At 40.8% G+C, this 21,911-nt stretch overlaps 1 protein-coding gene across 3 annotated transcripts in view; it reads right to left on the reverse strand.

The window, feature by feature from the left end:
• Positions 1-676: 676 nt before the first annotated feature.
• Positions 677-21,911, reverse strand: part of tbc1d22a (TBC1 domain family, member 22a) — a 164,953-nt gene continuing 143,718 nt past the window's right edge. For all 3 annotated transcript variants that reach the window (XM_085251273.1, XM_085251274.1, XM_085251275.1), the window contains one exon: positions 677-4,681. In XM_085251273.1, coding sequence (XP_085107399.1) covers positions 4,553-4,681 — 129 coding nt within the window. In that variant the 3' untranslated portion in view covers positions 677-4,552. The remainder of the gene's footprint in view (positions 4,682-21,911) is intronic.

Below are 21,911 nucleotides of genomic sequence, written 5' to 3' on the forward strand. Positions count from 1 at the left end.
AATTGGCTGCCTGTGTGAACATCAGTCAACCTAACGAGAGCAAGAGGGAGCTTCTACTGTGGGTTGCTCCCCACACACACACACACTTGCACACGCACAGGTATGCTCTCCTGTTTGCAACTGAAAGCAGTCTGGCTGTTGTTTTGCGTGTCTTTGTGTGTCTGCTGCTTTCCTTCTCTTGAAACACACACAGGGAAGGGAAAAAGTCTCATTAACTGAGCTGCTGCTGCCATTTCCTCCACACAAGCAGTGTATGTGTGTACCTCTTAGATGTGTGTGTGTGTGTGTGTGTGTGTAGGCAACCAATATGATTACATGCTGCACATTAGCACAGCTGTTAGCCACGGCCTTCTTGCGGCACTGGCTAATGTACTAGCATGCTCATTACACACATATAACAAACAGCAGCGGCGGCTTTGATTTAAAGCATCTGCATCATTTCTGTGTTTTCATCACAGCAAAGAGCTTCATTCCGGACTCGCCGGGAGACAGATTACACACACATCGCAGACGTGCTGCTACAAGGAGGCAGCGGAGGCACGGCGCTCTGGAATACGGAAAACCCGTCGAGTTTAATTGACTGCGGTCGGACGTGCGATATGCAGAAAAAGCAAGTCGATTTCTCTGCTCACCTGCGCACGCTTGAGGAAAAAACAGGCACATACGTACAGCGTGATGTCATATATATAGGATTTATTTACACTTTCTATTTACAGATTTTTGTTTCAAAATCTTCTCTGTACACATTTATTTTTTAAATTCAACACCTGCTACTCCTGTCACCCACATGCTCTAGTATTATTTGATTCTTTTTTTCTGGAGACAAAACACATGAGGGAGGATTTTTCTTTTTTCCTTCAGTTTGGTTTTCATAGACAGATTTTACTCTAAGAGAAATGAAAGCAGCTGGAAATGTTACTTAAGGACGCACTCCTGAAGATGCTCCAAAGAGTGTTTGAAGTTTGCCGTGTGTGTGTGTGTGTGTGTGTGTGTGTGTGGGCTAATAGAAAAAAGGGGTTTCAACCTGATGCCGCTGAGACATTCATCTCCATGGAGATATGTTTGTGTGTGTGTGTGTTGAGAGTCAAACTTCAGATTGCAACTGAATTTGCTCCTGTGTTTGTTTGTTAATTTCACCTCTCTTCGCAGAAGTGTGTGTAGGCAGCTGACTCTTATTAAAGGGAAAACACTGCATATAGCATAACAGCAGAAACGGAGGGGGGCTCAAACCTACCTACTCTCTGCCTTTGACACACACACACACACACACACACACACACACACACACACAAATATATTGACAGACACTGCAGCGGCTTTCGACCCCCACATTTGTTGTTATCTTGGAGCATCGGTGTTCACCACCAACATTGCTTTTACCCCTTACAGTGTTCATATCCATATGAATGTGTGCAATAAGGCAGTTTAATGTTGTGAGAAGTCAGGTTATGGGTAATAAATGGGACAAATATTGACTGCTCGCTCACCCCTGCCCAACCTTATTGACTGCTGCTGTGCCTGTCAAGCTTTGCAATCGTGATTAAAAAATGTAACACTCAAACTCAGAAGTGGCTTCAGTGGCGTCAGTTTTCTAACTTAAATAACAACGTACAGATCACATAAGCAAATATCATCTCCAGTAACTATGCTAAAAAAACAAAAAAAACAAAACACACTTTAAAACATTTGGTAGTGAGCAGACCGACTCAATTAAGAGTCGGTCTGCTCTGATGAGTGCAACTCGTCTGCAATGTGCATCTTTGCAATAGGGGACTTGTCTCAGTTGGTTGGCAACTGGTTGCATTCTGGTTGTAAAGTGGTAGCAGACTGATTCTTATTTTTTTATCATGTTTTTGACAGACCAAGTTGCTTTGAACATGGCAACTAACTGCATGTGGATGCAGACTTGGCCCCTGTCTTTGAAGCAACCATTTCAAAAGCCACGAGACTGCAGGTTCATAACACATGGTTGGGATGATTTTGGTCTGTTTGACTGACTGGCGATTCTGGAGTGGCAATTCACCCAAATTTCATAAAGCTGCTAACTGCGGACGCCAAACTGTTTAAATGCTGAGTAGCACTACAGCCACAGCCCATTCACTGCATGTTCTTTCAGCATGTGCAGGAATGCAAAGCTTGACAAGCCTCTTAAGGGATGGGGAGGGTTTAGGGATGGGTTATTGGTTATTTTATTATGGCATAAATGCCCAGAGTGTAATTCAACAGCTCGTGCTGGTGGTTTCTGTAGTCAAAATAATATTTCCTTTGATTTTATTACTAATTAAAAATGACTTCATATTGCTTGCACAAATTTAAAACCTAAAAAAAACCAAACGAAACAAAAAAAAAAAATCATCTGTGGTCAAAAAACACAATCAGGGTGTTTGTCTCGTGTCTCCAGAGTCAGGCACAACTTTACAGGCATGTAAACGTAAACATATGTAGGCATTTAAAAAAATAAAACCTAAATGAAAAAGACAAATTTAAAATGCTGACTGAAAGAATATATCTCATACAAAAAAAGGGAGGGGACTTTTTAGACTTTTAAATTAAGTGCAGTTTTTCCTTGTCAGAGAGCATGGGAGATGAGGGGCTTGTGAAACTGGTGCAGATTGGGTAAAAAAAAAAAAAAAAGCCCAAACCCTCAACATGTGATCAAAGACTGACAGCTCTCACTGAAAAAAGGGACTGAACTTCCAAAGAAACACAACACCCTCCCTTCCCCTCTCTCCTTCCATCTTCCCTTCACACACCCGCCTTTTTCGGCTCGGGTGACAATAATGGATCCTGGCGGAGTTGCGACAGGAGGATCCAAACGTTAACAGCTTTGTGTTATGTCATGAATGTCTGATTACCCCCCCACCACCACCACCTAACATCACACCAATATGGTGCTACTGACTTTGCGTAAGACATCCCATGTGCTCTATAAGAACAGAGCAACGTGTGAACGACTAATGTAAGGCGGAGAGTTGTGTGTGCAAAAACAAGAAGCAGGTTGTATAACTTATTTATGCAAACGCTTTTTAATTAAAGGGCGTGATGAATCGTTGTCACCTGCTAAGCTTGTCAACTTCCTATTATATTCACAGAGTTCAGTAAGCACCGTGCTGACGCCTGATTACAGGGTACTTACAAACAGCATTATAGAGGCAATGGGATGGATGGTCATAAGCAAAGAAACAGCTTTGTAATTATTTATTTACTTATTTATGTATTGGTACGTTTTTAGGATAATCCCGATGATCTGCGTGCAGAGCTTCTACATAAATAAATTACGAGAGCCGAAATAGATCAAGCGTGTGTAATTGCATTTTAAAATTGCAAGACTTCCATTAAGTTGGAGCCTCCAAATAAACCCTTCTAGTTTCACGTGTTTATATGGAAATACATCTTTTAAGCTCAGGCCCCGCCTTGCTGGTGATCTCTAAACAGTCCAATCCATATTTTATATATTCTGGGCGGAAAACTTAAAAACAAAAGGTCCCCAAACCGCGTCGATTGTGCTCTTTCGGAATTTAGCTTCAACTTCAGATCTGGCCTGTCACCCACCCAGACCAATGTGAATCTGAGTTATTCTTTCTTTATGTCTGCTAAAGCCTCATTATGTGTATAACCGTGTAATAACAATGCGTGTTCTGAGGTAGTCTTACATTCACAAAGAAGGAGAAGTTGATAATAAGACGTGGCCCTTCACATGCGGCAGGTCTGAGGAGCAAAAAAAGAAAAAAAGAACCCTAACAAGTGGGACTAGGTAGCGTTCTCCCTCCTAATGGCTTCTTATGTTCTTTGATGTTGATCTGTGTATGTGACTCCTGTTCTGCAGCCTCCTGCCACTGTTTGCGTTACATTCAAACAACGAGACGCTGCAGTGATGAGACTGGACAATGAGGGTTTAAAGCTGGTGTGTGATTGGCTTAATGGAAGGAAGTACACATGCCTCCTCTCACTGACTGACAAAGTGTCTTGCTTCAAAAGTCTTGGAAGGGTCACGAAGAAAAACAATCTGTGGGGGGGAGGGGCAAGTAAAGTATCTAGTGCAATGCCCTTTGACATCTTTCTTTGTCTTTGCAAACTGAAAAGGAAAAAGATCACATTTTGCCTCAGGGAACAAAAAAAATCAACTATGTATTACCATGGTTATGGAAATAATTAGCAGAAAGAGGCATTTTTCGGAGCCAGACCGCAGGCGGTGCTGAGCAACAGCTCCTGGTTTTGCATCGGGCCTTAGGTTGATCTCCCAGCTGTCAGCTTGCAGTGATAAAGAACAGGACTCTGCACTGCTCAGAGCTAATCAGAGAACACAATAATCATTAAAAAAAAAAAAAGGCTCCACATCAACATGTTAGAATGCTACACCGCACATCCTCGCAGTCATTGGTTGATTCAAAAATCTCTTAGTAGCTGAAAGGCCCACCGGCCAATAAGGGAAAAGGAGGTTAAGAAAAGGGAGCTCCTTCCTGTGTGGGAATAGAGGCCTTTGAGTTCAGTAGACCACTTTGGGGGGAGTAAAGGAGGAACACAGGGAGCCCCCTCCCCCGCCCCTTGCTTATCATCTCTTGTAGTGGTTGGGCGCATCAGCGAAGGCAAACTTCAACCTGTAGGCTTCAGCCAGCAGTACGCTCACTTCCTCGTTGCCCCAGTGCATCGTGGGAAGGTTCTGTAAGAGGATCATCAGGCCCTGATGAAAGAAACAAAGACATTATTTAGACGCAAAACCGCAAGATGCATGACGACAAGATCTAATCAATCTAATCAGCTTCAGAGAGAAAAAAGATTTAAAAAGTAAAACTCAAACACTGGAGAGTGTGTGTAGGGGCCAAAGGAAAATATTGATGCAAGAGGAAAGGCAAAGATAAATGTGTATCTGATCAATATTAAAAGAGGCTAGAGGAGGACATGAGGAAAGAAAAAAGGGAAATCACAATCTGTGGGCAGCAGCTGATGAATTTTTATACTGTCGGCTATTATATCCACACAAAACTAGGGATTTTTCAAGCTCAGCAGCGTGGTTTCAGGTCAGAATCACGCTCGTACATTGATTCCTCTGTACCTGACAAGGAACCAATTTGGGGGGTCGAGGTGCTGTACTTATTATAAATGAGAGTGGAAGCACTACTTCTGTCTCACAGTAATGTAAGACAAAGCTGGTACATGGTTAGGCAATCAATGAGAGAGAATAAGAGAGAAAAAGAGTCTGGGCTCTTTGCTTCACTTAAGGACAGAACTTTAGAATCCATCATCTTGTAATTATATTCAGAAAATAAAACTTTCTGTATCCCAATTTGGATTTATGCCTTTTCCAGAGATGGTAGGACCTCACCGTCATCTTATAGGACCTAAATAATAATAATAATAAAATTCTTTTAAAAGTTGAACAATATCCATCAGTCAAAACACTGAAATAAATCAAAAAGGTGGCTCTCCTGGCTTTTAAACAACAAACAGGCAGGGAGACGAACAAGAAATGCTAATAAATGACCTTGTAAGGTGGCATAATGTGAACATGTAGCCAGCTTAACCACCAGGGCAAAGCGGCAATTGCACTTTACCAAAAAAGTCAAAAATCACACTCTCTCTCACGCACATACACAAATGCCCTCACCAAACAGAAGTGGATTTGGCCATCTGCTGATAGCCAAATATTCATCCCGTTGGCCAGCTCACACGTGAACGTGGTCTGCTTTGTTCTCCGGCCAACTCTCAGTCAGTTGTAAATGTGCTTGCTCCAGTTTAGCTGCTCTCTGGGTCACCTTTTCATCTAGCAGGTGAAAAGGTGACCTAGTTGTACTTCTTCTCTGGAACTCAAGCAAGACCCAGCAAAGAACTCTAGACGAGCTCTTCCTTTGGCAAAGGAAAAACAAGTAGAGCCAATACAGCTGCACCACTTCCCTCGACCTGGTACGCACTGCGTTTGATAAAAGGTCTGCCAGGATTACGAGCTTTTAATTTGTGTAGATCTGGCTAATGTCAGAAGCTGGGTGCAATGTTTTAATTAAATGCCTTGGCTTGTTGTCTGCCTTTTATATATATTCATATATTTTTTTGGCATTTTCAGCCTTTTCTTGAAAGTCGAATACAGCGCAGACAGGAAAGCAGGAAGGGAGAGGAATGATACACAAAATGACCTGATGTGGACTTGAGTCCGGGGTCCTGTAGTGGCCTTAAGCATATAAGATTCCCTCTCCACCAGGTAACTTATACATAGATGCCTCGTGTATGGTGTCCGCTCAGTTTTTTCCCCTTAATCGGATCCAAAGGACATAGGAAACACAATGATGTGCAAAGGCCACTGATCAGATGTGATAAACATAACCACATAAAGAATGCACAGAAAAGCTGGGAAGTACAAATCTTTGGGGTGCATGGACTCAGGAATCAGGGACTGGCTAAAAAGGAGAGAAACCATCAAAAACGCTCAAAATCCAGCATCTGTGGAAGTATGGATCTCTGCACATGGATGTGACTTGCACATCTATGAAGGCATCATTAATGCTTGATGATAAAAACATCCTCTGGTGCAACATAGACAGGGAAGCTCATCTTAGTGAGAGAAAGCCAAACCATACACCACATATTCCAGCAGCATTGCTAAAGAGAATTGCCCTGCGTGTGCATCATGAACATTTCTGTCCAGAATGCTGCTGCAGGTTACTGACAAAGCAGTCCTGCACTGGCTCCCCATGCATTACAGAATACACTAAATGTGAAAGTGTTCGCATTTAGAGCCTTAAACAGTCTTACATCTGCATATGTGGTCAATGTGCTGAATACATACATTCCCCCAAGATCCTTTCGTAATCCTGATATCAAAATGGGGAGGGCGGGTCACACCTATGCTGTCATCGCGCTACGACTCTGGAATAACCTCCAAATGACCTCAGGAAAGCGTCAGCTACGACTGTCTTTAAGACGTTTTAGAAATGTGCTAATCTGAACTGCTGTTGGAGGGCAGGCTGCTGTGTTATTTTATGTAAAGACTGTAAATGTGGGTAGAGAAAATTCTAAGAACCCATTTATTTTTATTGGAAACGACTTTGGTTTCAAACATAAAACTTATTTACTTACATAAATTTCAAAATGAGAGGTCTGCTCAGTTCAATTATTGATTGTTTCTTTGTTTAGCTTTTAAATAACACAATGTTTCCATGATCATCTTTCACTCAAATCTTTATATTAAGTCTTTCTGTTCTGCTTTTCATTTTCATTTTACCATCTTTAAAAAAAGTGTACAGGTACACCAAACCCAGTATAATAATTAGTGTATTTAGACAGATAACACCAAGATGCACACTTGCGGTTCTGGTTTGCACAAGGTACTGTAGCAGACAGGCACAGTTACACTTGCTTTTGTGTGTGTGCGCGTGTGACACAGATGTTATTAACTCAGTCAAAGTGGTTTAATAACAGCTGTGAGACGGAAACAGAAAAAAGGGGTCCAGGGTATGGTGTGAGAGGGAAAGAGAGAGAAAAAAATCAGGAAAGAAAGAATAAAATGTCAAGTACAATTCAGTGGAGCTTGAGCCTTTCCCCAGATTCCTGTTTTGTACATTACTGGGTAAGTAAGGAGACAGACAACAGCGACACACACTCGCACACACACATGCAAGAGTTCAATCTCACCGACTAATGCCTCTCTCTCAAAGGGGAATGAGACTGGTTAGCAGTGAGACAGAGCGATTGTGTGTGTGTGTGTGTGTGTCTGCATGCTACGGATCAGTGTCCCATGAGCTTTCATCATCAAGGCTGAAATCATTGCCGTGACAACAGGGTTTACAACCAATCACGCTGCTGATAATCACATCGAAGGACAAATCACGTTGGGACTGTGGTGTCTACACTCATCTGAGTCCTAAGCAGTTCGCTGCTATCCGAGAGGATGTGACCCTGTTACAAAAAGGATTCGAAGACGCTTTCAAATACCGAAACCTAATCGCGTCGCAATCGTGGTTTTAACCATTACGCTGCGGACGCGTCGATGTGCTCCTGCATCTTCACGCTGATCTTTCTACGACTACTGAGAAAGTCAAACTATACAAAACTTTAAGTGGGGATATTTACTACAGCAAGGCACTTTGTATTAGTTTACCCTCCTACGTATTAAATTGAAGGTGTTTGGCTCCATTAATTTTTTTCCCATCCTCGCTCGGTTTTAATGAGGCGGTGAGACGACCCCGGTGACTTTTCACCAAAAATCATTTGTATTCTGAGCGAGGGAGGGGGGTGGGGGGGGGAAGCACATGCTTTCTTCAACTAATTAAGCTCCAAGCTGCCATCCTGGCTAGATATTTTCTGAGATCAGGCTTTCGCTTCACCCCGGTCTTCTGAATAAGTTATAGGTGAAGTCAGCTGAATACCAGTTTTGACATTCAGCTGATGTAGAAATATGTTTTTCCAGGAGACTAGCTGCAGATTACTTTATTGACTGACTTTGATGAACCTGAGGCCCTTGGAATGCGTTAAAACCTTGCCGGAGTTTCTCAAAAGGGAAAAAAAATAATAATACAAATTTTCACAGGTACCGAGCGAGCGCTGATAAAAATGTTAACAAATTCGGCCTCTAGTGTTGTTAAACATGAAACAGGATTTTCAGTTCAGGATCAGATTTCCTCTAAAGTACTGCTCCATATCTCTAACATCAAAATCCACACGCTTGTTAATTCTACAGGGACGGGGAGGGGGTGGCCCTCACTGTAATAGCTGCACCTTTGAGAGGAGGGCCTGGACGTTGACTTTGAAAGGTTGACCTACTGACTTCCCCCTTGGTTCAGAAAGACACAGTCCTCTGAAGTATTTTCACTCAGAGGGATGGAGCGGGAGACAGAAAAAAGAGAGAGCGAGCGGAAGGAAGAGTAAGAGTGGAAGAAAGCCTGATCAGAATTCAGCTTGCCTCTCTCTCATCTGTATTCAATAGAGCATCACTATCAGCTCTCTCCTTTCATCGCTCATGCTCTCTCTCGAGTTCACGTTCACACACACAAGTTGGAAATCCGCAAAATTTGCTCACAGCCAGCAGAGTGTTATTCCTTCTTAGGACAAATCATATAAAAGAAAAGAAAAATTAAATGAATTGTTTTGACCTGGAGATGTCCTGCTCAATATCTGTCTAATAAGTTAAGCCAATAACAAGTTGTTGTTTTTTTAATATAAACAGAACAAAAAAGAAGAGCAAATAACTAAACATTTATTTTATTTTATTTAATACCACAGCCAATTCACTGTAGCTGGACTGCAAATGTACCTATAAGCACAGTAGTTTTGGGGGTGAGACACCACGCACCTCCCCTACTGCACCTCAAAGCCTCAGGCTCTTTTACAAAAAGAAAAACTCCCTGGGGACTTGCAACACTCTTGATGTTGTAGCCAAGATTTTTCCTGGATATTATTCAGCAAAAGCACAATCTGCAATCAGTTATGACTTACTGGTGGCCTCGGTGTCGCGAGGCTACCTATTGTTATTACCCCAGTTTAACCTGGAGAAATTCCCAAAGGCTGAAGCAACAAGGTTTATTGTCACAGAGGAAGTAAATTCATGACGGCTGAAAAGGACTCAACATCTTTACAGCAGAAATGAAGCGGGGAGAAAATCTGTCAAGGACGAAGAGCTTTAAAAAAAATGTCTTGAAGATGCTGTCAGTAAAAAAAAAAAATATATATATATTAACCACTTCCAAGAGCCTGACAGGAGAGTGAGGATGTAACTGACAGACAAGCTAAACAAGCGTGGGCTTTACATATTATCGTATTTCATGCTTCAGTTATGAGAGAGAAAATTCATGATAAGCATGAGTCTTTCCAAATCTGGGCCAATATGCTATTATTGATAATGACAGGTTTGTAAATGGCCAACTTTATTTTAAAGTCCTCCATTACTCAAAAATATGTTTTGATTATTTTCACTTCACTTGGACGTTGGACCTTCACTACGTCGAGTGATATACTGTATATGCAGACTCGGACACCAGGAGTCTGCTTAAACAATAAAGAGGAAAAGTTCACTGGGCTGCGTTGGTTTCAAAGTGTGTAGGTGTGGAATGATTCCGTGTCTAAAGGGATCCATGCTCCAAAGTAAGTAGTAAGGACCAGTTGTGGAAACTTGAAATGTCCATTGTACATAAACATGAAGTCATGTGGTTGTTTGATACTCATATACGTGTACCAGTCACATTATTGGGTAATATTCAGCAGGTTTAACTGCTGGTTGACACCAATCAGCAACTCATGCATGCATTTAGGCAAATAGACATTGATCAAGCAACCTGTTGAACTTCAGAGTGGAGAAGAAATGCGATTTAAGTGATTCTGAATGTGGAATGGTTGTTGATACCAGACAGGCTGGTCTGAGTGTTTCAAAAGCTGTGGATATACTGGGATTTCCCCACACTACCACCTCTATAGTCTACAGAGAATGAGCTGACAAAAGAGAACATATCCAGTGAGAAGGTCTGCCTTATTGATGCCAAAGGCAAAATCAAAAGTCAAAATAATCACTTGTTGCATACAAAATAATGAAGAAGAGCATCTACAAACACAACGTGTATCAAAAGACTACGCTGGACTCCACTCCTATTGGTTAAGAACATCAAACTAAGGCTACAATTTGCACAGGCTCAACAGAAGATTGGAAAAATGTTACCTGATCAACCAATTCTTGACTTCTGCTGTGACATTTGGAGGGTAGGCTCAGAATTTAGTGTAAAAACAACTAAAAGCACGGATCCATCCGGCTGTTTGTAATCGGTTCATGCTGGTGGGGGTTCAATAATGGGGGGATATTTTACTGGCACATGGACACATGTTAATATGGACCAAGGAATGTTTCCCGCACCTTGTTTAATCTGTCCAATGAAGAAAGTAGTTCTGCAGGCGAAAGGTTGTCCAGCCTGGTACTAGCAAGATCCAGCTAAGAAAATGTGTAATAAATGCAAATTCTTATCAAGGACCTACTGATGTTAACAAAAAAGGTTTGTCAGTTTTCAGTGATGTTCATGATATAAAGCTTGTTTTTAAAGCTCTAAAACACTTCAAAATCCCTACAATGGCTAGAGACTCGTAGAAAACATCTTCGTCACACATTTTGACCTCCACAGAGATAAAGAAGTAGCATGAATGAAATTAACCATGTGCTACAGCATTTTTATAAACAACCACAGGCACTAATGGTTATGCTAGAGGAGGACCAACCGCCGTCTAATCAAGTGCTGCTTTGAGCGTTATAGCCAATAGACCATACACGCTACATACACATAAGCGCGCTCATGCGTGCTCGGCCACACAAGCAGACACCCATAGTGACTGAGGAGCTTCATTAAGAGCATATTTCTGCATGGTAACCATCTGCTGGCTATCACTTGTGTTGAGCTAATGACTCTAATACTGTTTAATTGCATACATCTCGCTGTCAGGGGGGAATACTGCACTCACTCCACTCTACACAGGTGGTAACACTCCACACTGAGAGGCCACCAGTGTTAGTGTGAAGGAGTGAGTCTTTGCTGGAATCCATGAAATGCAGCATTCATGCTTTAAGTATATAAAAGAAAAATGCATATCGATGAATGTGTATTTGTTACAGTCCGTGTAAAAAAGGAATCAGCAAATGATAAACTAAATATATAAAATTTTACATTTTAGTTCATTTACTTTGGCAAAGCTAATTTTCTCAACACTGTTTAACCTCTTAACAGAGGGCAGTAATGACAGTTTAAGCCCTCAGTTTTTGGGTAGAGTAAAATGGTTTAGAAACCATTTGATTATAGGATGTCCTCACAAATGTAGCCAAACAAACATTTGTGTGTATGTGTAGGTAGATATGCTGTTAATGTCGCTAGCGCTATGTGTGGGTGCATGTGGTTGTTCAGGCATGAATATCCATTTATCCCACAATACTAACAAAGACATTGATTCACCATTACAGTATACTGTATGCTACAAAAAAGGCAATTAGCTCTCCATCTCCTACGCTTGGCAAGGCTTAAAGTGGTTAATGGCTATTGATACTGAGGGGAAAGCAGCTTGTCAATAGAGCCGTGCTAAGGCTCTTTCTTTAAAAAGAGAATGGGATAACATAATGGTTGAACAGACAGCCAAGGCCACTGTCAAGTAAATTGTACTAGCTATGTGTATAGTCAATGTTTTGACCTGGATCTGACTGTGTGGGGAGATGAGTCCATCCATCCATCTAATTGAGTCCATCACAATCCTTATTCTCATCTAAAGAGCTGCACGTGTTTGATTTTAAGTCTTCTACCTTGAAAGGCACGAGGTGCCGACTCAGCCAGTCTTCAATAACCTGCAAAGCTGGGCAGACAATCGTGAACACGAGCACCTAAATTATGTATACATGTGAGTCACAGATGATTATTATTTAAAAGAGCTGAGGCCTCAAACAGAGAGAAATATTACACTAGATACTATTTATCAGTGGTAGTCACACACACATACATACATACTGACAAACATGCAATTAAATCACTTCCTGTGAACCAAATAGTCAATTTACAGGCAGAAGATGAGATGGTGGTAAATGAAGTGGATGCAATGGCTTCCAAAACTTGCAATCCTTTCTGCTGTGTCAACTACAGCTGCCAGCAGCAAGCGGCTAAAGCCGTGGAGAAATTAATGGAGGAGAGATGACAGGTGTGGTACGCACATACACATATCAATAGACGCGCATTTGAGGCTAAAAGCACCAATTTTTGGCTGTAACTGCTGTGTTTCTGTGACATGTATCAATCCACCTCCAACCAACACATCTACATGAACGTTACGCAGAAAGTGCAGTTGCACACACATCCTGTCACCTACATGCACAAACACTCCAGGTTGCTGTTGGTGGTAATGGTGTTTTGCAGCACCCTGAGGTGTAATAGGCCTAGGCAGTGCTCTGTCGGGGCCATTAGCTTGCTGTAGTTCATATAATTACACAAAATGGGCACTCTGGCAAACAGTGGGTACTAATGTAGGAGTGGGGCACCGTAGCATGCACAGGTAAGAGCCGACACAGGATGGCACAGCCAAGCTGCACGTAGCAGGATGTGATGTTGTCTCTATGGGTAATTTGTTCATTTATTATGGCAACAAAACGGCCAAAGTAAATGTTGATGGGAGTTTTTTTTATTGATGCACTGTCACCACTGATCAGCACAATGCCATAATTATCAAACAGGTGTATTTACTATTTATAGACTGGTGATCTGCTAAGACTGGTTCCTGAGCAAGAATGGCTAGGCTAACTGTTAACATGCACCAAAATCAATTCGCAAAAAAGACAAAAACCTGAAAGCTTGATCCTTCATAACATTCTCAGGTTCTATTTCAGTGCAGCAGAGCTCCTTAACACAAACAGCTCTGATTATGACGGAAGCCCCACCTACCTATTGTTCAAACCTACTGTTTGCAAGGTGCAGCCAATCAGAAGAAAGCTGGCTTAAAGGAGGGGTGGTGGTGGGATTTTAATTTTGACCTGTTAATCACATCAGTCTTCTTTTTCATTAAGCAGAATGCTGGCCGGTGTGTAAAAATAAGTCAGTTGTTTGGTGGTGGCTATGGCGGAGCTTCCACAGATTCAGTAACATTAGCAAGTGGTGGAGCCCAGCAGGTGGATGAGGGAAAGGGGAGGCAAGAGGAGAGACCCGAGGCGGCCGCCGGTGTCAGGTGAACTTAACTTCAGGTAAGAAGCTATGACCTGCAGTCTATCTGGGTCAGATATAAACCAAGTTTAGGTGGAGTTTATTTTCGTTGCGCTGACTTTTTACAGTCCGTTACAATAACTCGTACTGCGTACTAGCTAGCATGACGGAGTTTATATACAGCTGTGTGGTGCTATGATGTTACTGAGAGTGAACTTTATTTTATTCATAAAGTTAGTTAGTAGAGCTGCCAACCGTCCTGTAAAAAACGGAATGGTCTCGTATTCAGAGAAAATATCATGCGTTTCGTATTGAGCTGAAAAGGAACACAGTTTGTCCCGAACTTCAGCTACAATGAAAAAGACACAAAGCCGGAGTTAATTTGTCGTTACACTGCAGCTGCCTCTTCTTCTCTCATTCTCTCCCCTCTCTCTCCTGTTGCTACTTCAATCATGAAACTGATCAATGATCAGCTGATCGTCTCACTTGTTTATTTATCTCCCACTTTGCACCAGAAAGAGGAAACCAGCTGATGTTGCGCTAAACAACAGCAGCACGTTTAAGCTTGATCAGCTGTTGTTAGAATTTATTTAATATTACTTTCTAGTATCAGCTGATGTTTGCTGGAGCCACAGCTGTAAAGCTGCTGGTCATGATATCGGTTTGGATATGTGGTGAGAGGGAAACATGAAGATGAAACCAGGAGATGTCCTTACTGAATCATCAGAGCTGAACAGGTGATGGAGAAACAGGTTTACCTTTTAGGTGACATGAATGAGTTGAAGGGAAGTTATGAACTGTTTCTGAGAGACAAATAACACCAGGATCCTTTTTTATGCAGCTGACAGCTGGTAACTGTGCATGGGGGGTCTTGCTAAGTTTTGACAGGGGGGCAGGTAGGGCATTAACAGGGAAAGGGGGGCACAAAGAAATGCTTTCTTATTCTCATTAAAATTGTCTGGCTGTTATTAAATAATTATCTGAAGCTTACAACCAAAGTTTTTATCTGATGTAAAATGTATAGCAATCATACATATACCAATAAGACAGTGTACATCACTGTCACATTGCAGAGGCCTTGTTGACAGTATTTGGCTCTACATATCTGTGTGAGCAGATTTTCTTTCACATGAGTGTCCTCAGGTAGCCGTCTGAATGCTGGACACTCGGAGACCTGTGTCTCTGAGTGGGAGACCAAAGATCACATTAACATGTGTATTAACAAACATGCCATATTGGCTCAGTTTACTTTTCTTATCACTGTTGTGAGGAGACCATAAATAGCATTTGTATTTTCTGTTGTACAGTTCATTTGCTGTTATGGAGTTCTTGTTATGGATAACAAGTGTCTGTTTTTTGTTTCAAAATAGCTGATAACTATTCGCTGATAGCTGCCGACATCTGGGAACAAATATAATTCTATAAAGTGGTTCTATATAGTGTGTAACTGTTCATATAGAGCGTTACTAAATTTATTGCTAATGCAATCATATAGCACATTGACTTCTGAGGAAATTTTAGATGGCACTCATCATCAGAAAGATTGCCTACCCCTGGTCTATCTTAACCCTTTAAAGCCGGTGACGTAACTATTTTTAAATCCCGGTAGAACTGCAACCTACGTGGTTGCAGTTCTACCGGGATTTAAAAATAGTTAGCGCAATAATTTTTTTTGCATATGAAACTGGAGGAGTTGTACTTACATCTTATGCCATCAGCTTGTCCTCGGTCAGTTTCCTTCCACATATAGCTTTGCAAAAACCGCATAAAAAGCACTTGCAGCAACAAAACATAATATTCCAGAAACATGCTTTGCCGATCCTATCAGCTGTTTGTAACACTTCCTACTTCCATCAGCACGAACTATTGCATGTCTGCCATGTCCTGCCTGAAACCGGAAGTGACGTCATTTTGCAGAAATGTAGTTGTTTTTTTTTTTAACATAAGGGCCTCATGAGCCCATACTTGTGTTTTTAAAAGTTATGTTTGACTTTATGACTTTCTGTATCGTTTCTGGGATGCTTAGGACTCATATTGCACTGCTAGAAATAGTTTGTTTTGATGCATATGCTGGGTTTTTTTGCAAATTTGCATTATAATATTTATTTTCGTTTTTCCTGCAGTATATGAAAATTGGTGTATTTCAAAAATAAAACTATGAAGACACTTAAAATAAATTTCCTGTGGTGGGAAACTATTTTGTGCAACTTTTTTGTATTTACAGTTTTGAGGGATAAACCTCAAAACTGTAAAATATATGTTAAAAAAATAAAAACGATTTTAAATTTTTTTGTAGTTTATTGCACTTTTCTGCAATTTATGTAATTACTATGCACTTAATGCATACATATTATTAAAATTTGGGCTATAATGGTTGTATTGATGTATATCAACTTGAAATGTTCCCAAAAATGGCACTACAGAATGTAAAAAGCTCTGGCGGACTTGGTTCTATGATAGGTCTTAAATGGTTAACAAACGTAAGAAATCTGCTTTGCTCATTTATGCGCTTCTGGAGTCACAAAAGCCCAAAAAAATATTTTGAAGAGGTTAAATATGCCAAGATAATTCAACAATTACTAATATATCTGCTGAGCAGTAGATCAAGACTAGACTACAGAACCGAAAACAAAATAAACAAGCTCATAAAAGGTGCTTTTTAATGCATTATGAATAAAATACATACATTTATATCTCGAGGAGACAGTGGATCTGGCCAGCACCTTTGGTGATTTAAATACTGCGGGGGAGTGAATGGGATTAAAGAATGAGAAAATGGCAGACTGCTTGAGAGCTTTCAGTACACATGGAACTACAAGTGTGGGTGTTCTCATTTATCATTTGGATACTCCAACCTCACAGTAAAGACCTGTTTTAATGGCTTTGATAAGTACAATAAAAAAGCGTGTATGGACACTCTGTTAGGACAAAAATGCCTTTGCTTTCCACAGTTAAGTTATAGGGAGCTAGCTTTGCATCCATTTGGTATCAGTCAATGCCAACCCAATGACAAGTTCATAACCTTTGGAACAATCCCGCCAGAAGCAATTTAAGCGGTGAAACAGTTGTCTCTCCTTTTGTGCATTGAAGCATTTACAGTGATATTTCCCCTCGATTTTCAGCGAGTGCAATATCAAATTACATACGCACTCAATATTTAACCATTTGGCCCTGCTCCATATCAACAATTATCAACTAAATCCTAGCAAAACTGTTTCGCTGTCACACTTTCAAACAAGAAATGCATGAAACCAACAACTGAAATACATTTCTATCGCATATATGAGCCCAATATGTAACACGTGGATGCCCCGTGAACTCTACTACAATAAATCAAACAAAAGCAAAACTGGAGACTAAACAGTTTATCTCAAACCATCAGCAAGTTCAGAAAGGTTAATGCCCTCCTAATCACGAGTTCGAGATCCATGAGAAAAACCCCGGAGCAGAAGTGCGTTGGTGATCGCTTTGACTGCATAGAAGGGTATTTGAATTTAAAATTCAATATTTATGTCTCAGTTCACAGCGTTCCTCAAAAACTCTTTTCTTCTCTTAGTCTTAAAAATCTATTTCTCCCTCTCCTGCTGCTGTTGCACTCTGTTTATTCCTCACGAGCAGGTCGATATAGCTGTTTATTTGGCATTTTTGTGTCTTAACTGAGTTGAGAAGGGGACATGCAGTTAGCTTACAGGCTGACAGAGCAACTCCTGTTTTTTATTATCTCAGGGCAAAAAAGGGAAAAAGCTGTAAACTTCCCATTACTATTGTGCTTATTTGGGAATAAACCTCATCAGATGATAATTTTGGTAATGGTACTCAAAGAGCAAACTAATCACCCAATTCATGACTATTTTCACTTGATAAATGATTTCCTGGCAAAGGCTAACTTGGACCAATCAACAGAACAACACCACACTTAAATTAGAAAGCTAATACACAAATGCATTTGTGAACACGTGATTGATGACTGACTTTCCAAACAGCTTTGGTCATCAAAATCGTACAGCAAATTAATTCACAGTACAAGCCGGCATGAGTTAGCCTGAAAGCAAACTTTGGCTGTCAATGATGGAAAGCGTGTAGGCGTAAGAAAAGCCATAAGAAAAGGATGTCACGGAGTAAACGGGAGGATGGGGTGGAGGGTTACACAATTACTTCCACCATATAAGCTCTGAGTTTTCCGGTCCTTTATTCCTCTCCTCTTGTTTTGGCACGAATAGATTCATATACCAAATTGGACGCAGCACTCAATCAGCAAGGTGATTATTAAAAGCTGTTTACCGGAGGTGGCCTTGTCTCACTTTCGACACTATTGACTACAGTGTCATCAATCAGAGCAGCTACAAACCCCTGTGAGCGTTTGCTGACGCAAACCAAGTTTGGGAAGAAAGTTCAGGAAGAGAAAATGAGAAGGTCTTTGTTGTGATAAATGGGTGAAAAGTATGGAATTAATGATCAGAGGTGGGACCGGCTTCTGTACGCGAAATTGCAAGGTGTTGATCTTGACAGCAACTCATGTACACATATGCAAGCAAAGACAAAAAAAAAGAAAAGTTAATCAGGACAACAAACTTTAAGCTTGAGAAATGGGCAAGAAAAAGAACTTTTTACCACATGGCACCTTAAAATAACATCCATAAAACTATTCTTTTCTTTCTAGTAGAGGACTCGTTGGATCACACTGTTCACAACATACTGCAGCGTTTGTGTTGACAGAATAAAACATCTAGAGTGACCAGATGTCCTGATTAAATCATCAGAGTTCCAATTTGTCCTGGCGTCTCGACAGGGACACACTTTGTTCTGATAATTAGACTGAATGGATTTTTGGAGTTTTCTTCTTGCAAAGGAGACCTCTGTGAATTGTGTCACAGAGTAAAATAATTGCATTATTATTTAGAAATGGGTGGTGCAGATAAGCACTCTAAATAGGGAAAAGGCTTGTTTCTCTTCTCTTTTATAAAGACCAGCGGCAGGGTAAGCTTTTTGTCCTGACAACAGTCTATTTACATATATTCTATATTACAACACAAGAGTGGTGCACTTGCCCGTTTTTGCAATGTATTTATGTTATATTGGGATTTTTGTTTTCTGCTCATAGTCCAGGAAAAAAACAAAAAGGATCTTATACAAGGTTTTGCTCCTTGCGCCCTGTGACAGTGATTGAAATAGCGCTGACATTTCCAGAACACTCTGGTTCCTTTGGAGTACCCCTTCTTTCCGTGATTGTCAAGGCTGGCTAACCCAAGGCGTTCTCCACACGTAACTGATCTGAGGACAGCAGCTGACATTTACAAAGGTCCACAGTTTTTTCACACACCATTAATTAAAGTGAGAAAATATCTTTTTCTCCCTCTTTGGCTCTTCCACCTCTCACTTCCGTCACGACCGATCTCCTCGGTGCCTTGTTGAAAAAACTGTAATCGTTTACACAGAACTAAAAGCTTTGTACTCACACAAACGCTTGGCCTCACGTTAACAATCACAAGGATCGAGCATCCTCAGGATAGAGACTATTCAGCAGTCCTTACTAATATAAATCTCAAGGTAACAATTTTAGATGGCCATGGTCAGTTTAGTTGCATACACTGTATATAATGATGCCCTGATGCATGATTAACAGAAGTTGTTGAAAACACATAGAGCTGGAGATTGACACTTTGCATGCACTGATCATAAATATGAATGTCACTCCCATATTGAGCTTACAATAAAGTCTTTGAACTGTTATTTTAGGTGAAAGCATTGCACAACATACAGCTTTAAGAAAAAAGAAACTCAAGAGTTTAGTTTTAATTTATTTGGGCTGTTCTGAAATCAACTCGGGGTCAATACTATATGCACAAGGTGAGAAATGTACATACACCCTGTGAGATGATTAATTCAGCAGAGCTGAAAGTTACAAAATGTCTTTAACTTGTCAAGGCCAAGGGCAGTAAACTTTCTGTTGGTAATCATGACTGAGTATAGCCTGTAGCTTCTCTGCGTGCCACTGCAAACCTTTTTTGTAATGCCATATATGGATGTGCCATTCTGTAGTAGCTGGATTACCTGTGCTACCTGAATGGGCTGCAGGGACTGTCTCATCCTACCAGTAGTGAAAAGGACACAAACTAAAGACCAAACTAGAGGAAAATCAGGCAGGAGCGAGGAAGTAGAAGGGAGCGAGTGATAGTGTGTGGCCGTTATCCACAAACCCATTCCTTTTTTGGGGGTTGCCTTTCCAGTGTACCTGCTGTCACTTTTATTTGCATCAAAGCAGGTGAACTGGATTCACAGTGGTTTAAGGTTCGTAACTGGAGAGACAGATATCCCTAAAGTTGAACATACTTTGTGTTATATTGTGGTGATCAAGTGTTGGCTTAATTTTACAGAGGAGATAAAGCTTGGTTAATCCTGACCACGTGAAAAAAGGTGGGGGTGGGGGGTGGACTGGAAAAATAAAAGGTAAAGCTTCAGATGTTTAAACACAATTTCCAGAGGTATGTGGCAAATCAAGTCCAAGAACGCTGTATTAAACTTTTAAGCATGTCATCTTTCTCTAGTACTTGTTTTCTACCAGAGAAGGCGTAACATTGTTTGTAACAATAAAGTTGGCAGACAATCTCAAAATCCTTTAGCATAATCTCCAATCATCAGTGTAAACCTGGACACAAGGAAGGTTAACAAAGTTTCGACCTCAAATCCATCAAAAATATATTTAACAGTTAAAAGTCAGTTTTGCCCCAGAAAGCAACCATTTTAACTGAAAAACTAATTGGAGGCGAGACCATAAGATTCATGTTCATCACCAGAACATGTAAACATTTGACTGCAAGTGTACATTATGCAGTAGAAACAAAAAACAGGAGTACATCATTAGTGAATATGAGTTGGTATTAAAGTCCAAACAAGAAGCAGCATCAAACTGAATTTATGGCTAGTGGTCATTGCTCATTTTCAAAATATCACAAACAAAGCACGGTTACATGGTTCTTACATGTGAATCTTAAGGGACTTGTGAATACTAGTCAAACTTGCAGGCCACAGTCAAGTCTTAGAAACAAAAGAGGAGAGGCTTTTTATTGTCACTTAGGAGTTCTGCAGTGGCAATGTTAGCGTCTGCAGGCATTACAGACTAATGGGAATGTGCTGACTGTGCTGGCCTTTCCTATAAACAGCAGTGCAAACACATACCTGCATTATATCCCCCTGCTTGCCCATTACTGTGCGTACAGTATGTGGGTGTGTGCTTCAAAGTGGTCGCATGCTAGTAGACTCACAAATGTGTGAATGAAATAGTATTGTGTGAGAGAGAACAGCTTTTGTGCTTGTTTATGTTGTCATGTCTATGGGCGTGTGACTCTGAGTGACAGAGGGAAAAAGAATCCGTGGAAATGTGCGTGCACCAACTTATCCATGCAGCCCAGGCCGGCAGTTTGCGGTAGTGTGCTAGCTGAGGTGGAACGGTGAAAGGCAGATTGCTTAGGGAGTGCCATACTCCTGCTTTTCATTTTGCAGCTTAACCAATCCAATCCCACAACCAAGAGAGGAGATTCACAGCTACTCTCCCTACTATGTTTGATAACAATGCATGAATTATCCTTTTAAATTACTTTGTGCATGCGTTTTTTAATTAAAACTATTAAAGTGAATCAGTCATTCGCGGTCCCTCTGAGGACCCTGAGAATGTAACTCGCCAGCAGTTTGTCATACGCCGCTGCTCCTCACATTCTACATTTAACATTAAAGTCAATTAGCTCACGTTTTTTTTCCACAGCTAGTGACTACACTGCAGTGACTGGGCAGAATTAGAGAACTCAGTATATCACCAGAATAAACAGAAGAACAAAGTTGAGGCTTTTCGAGTATTCGATCTAGGACAAAAACGTTATCCATAGATTTTCAAGAGCATATCGTTTTCCACCTGAACAAAGCTCAAATCAATCAAAACAATTTAGAACTGTGAGCTGAACAAGCTGTTAATGTTGTACTGTTCTAACTAGCTGCTACAAGTGAACTTTCCCTCCAGGCCTGGGGAAATTGGAGAAGCAATTCAGTGTAATAATGAGCAGATTGATTGAAACTGGTTGGAAACCTTTATTATACCGCTGCAAGCGTGTGTTACGTGTTTGCATGCATGTTGTAGCAGACAATATAAGGAGGAGACGTCTCCCTTAAAGAATGTTAAATAGGAATGGAAAAGAGAGTTGAGTAATGCCAGAGATGCTGATCTGAGGCAAACAACATCCCCACTGGGACAAGCATGAAATAAACATGTTGTTGCACTGAGATGGGCTT

Source organism: Mchenga conophoros, linkage group LG17 (genome assembly GCF_057382185.1).
Source record: "Mchenga conophoros isolate Kocher_MC1m ecotype Shallow Benthic linkage group LG17, M_conophoros_male_GT1.1, whole genome shotgun sequence".
NCBI lineage: Eukaryota > Metazoa > Chordata > Actinopteri > Cichliformes > Cichlidae > Mchenga > Mchenga conophoros.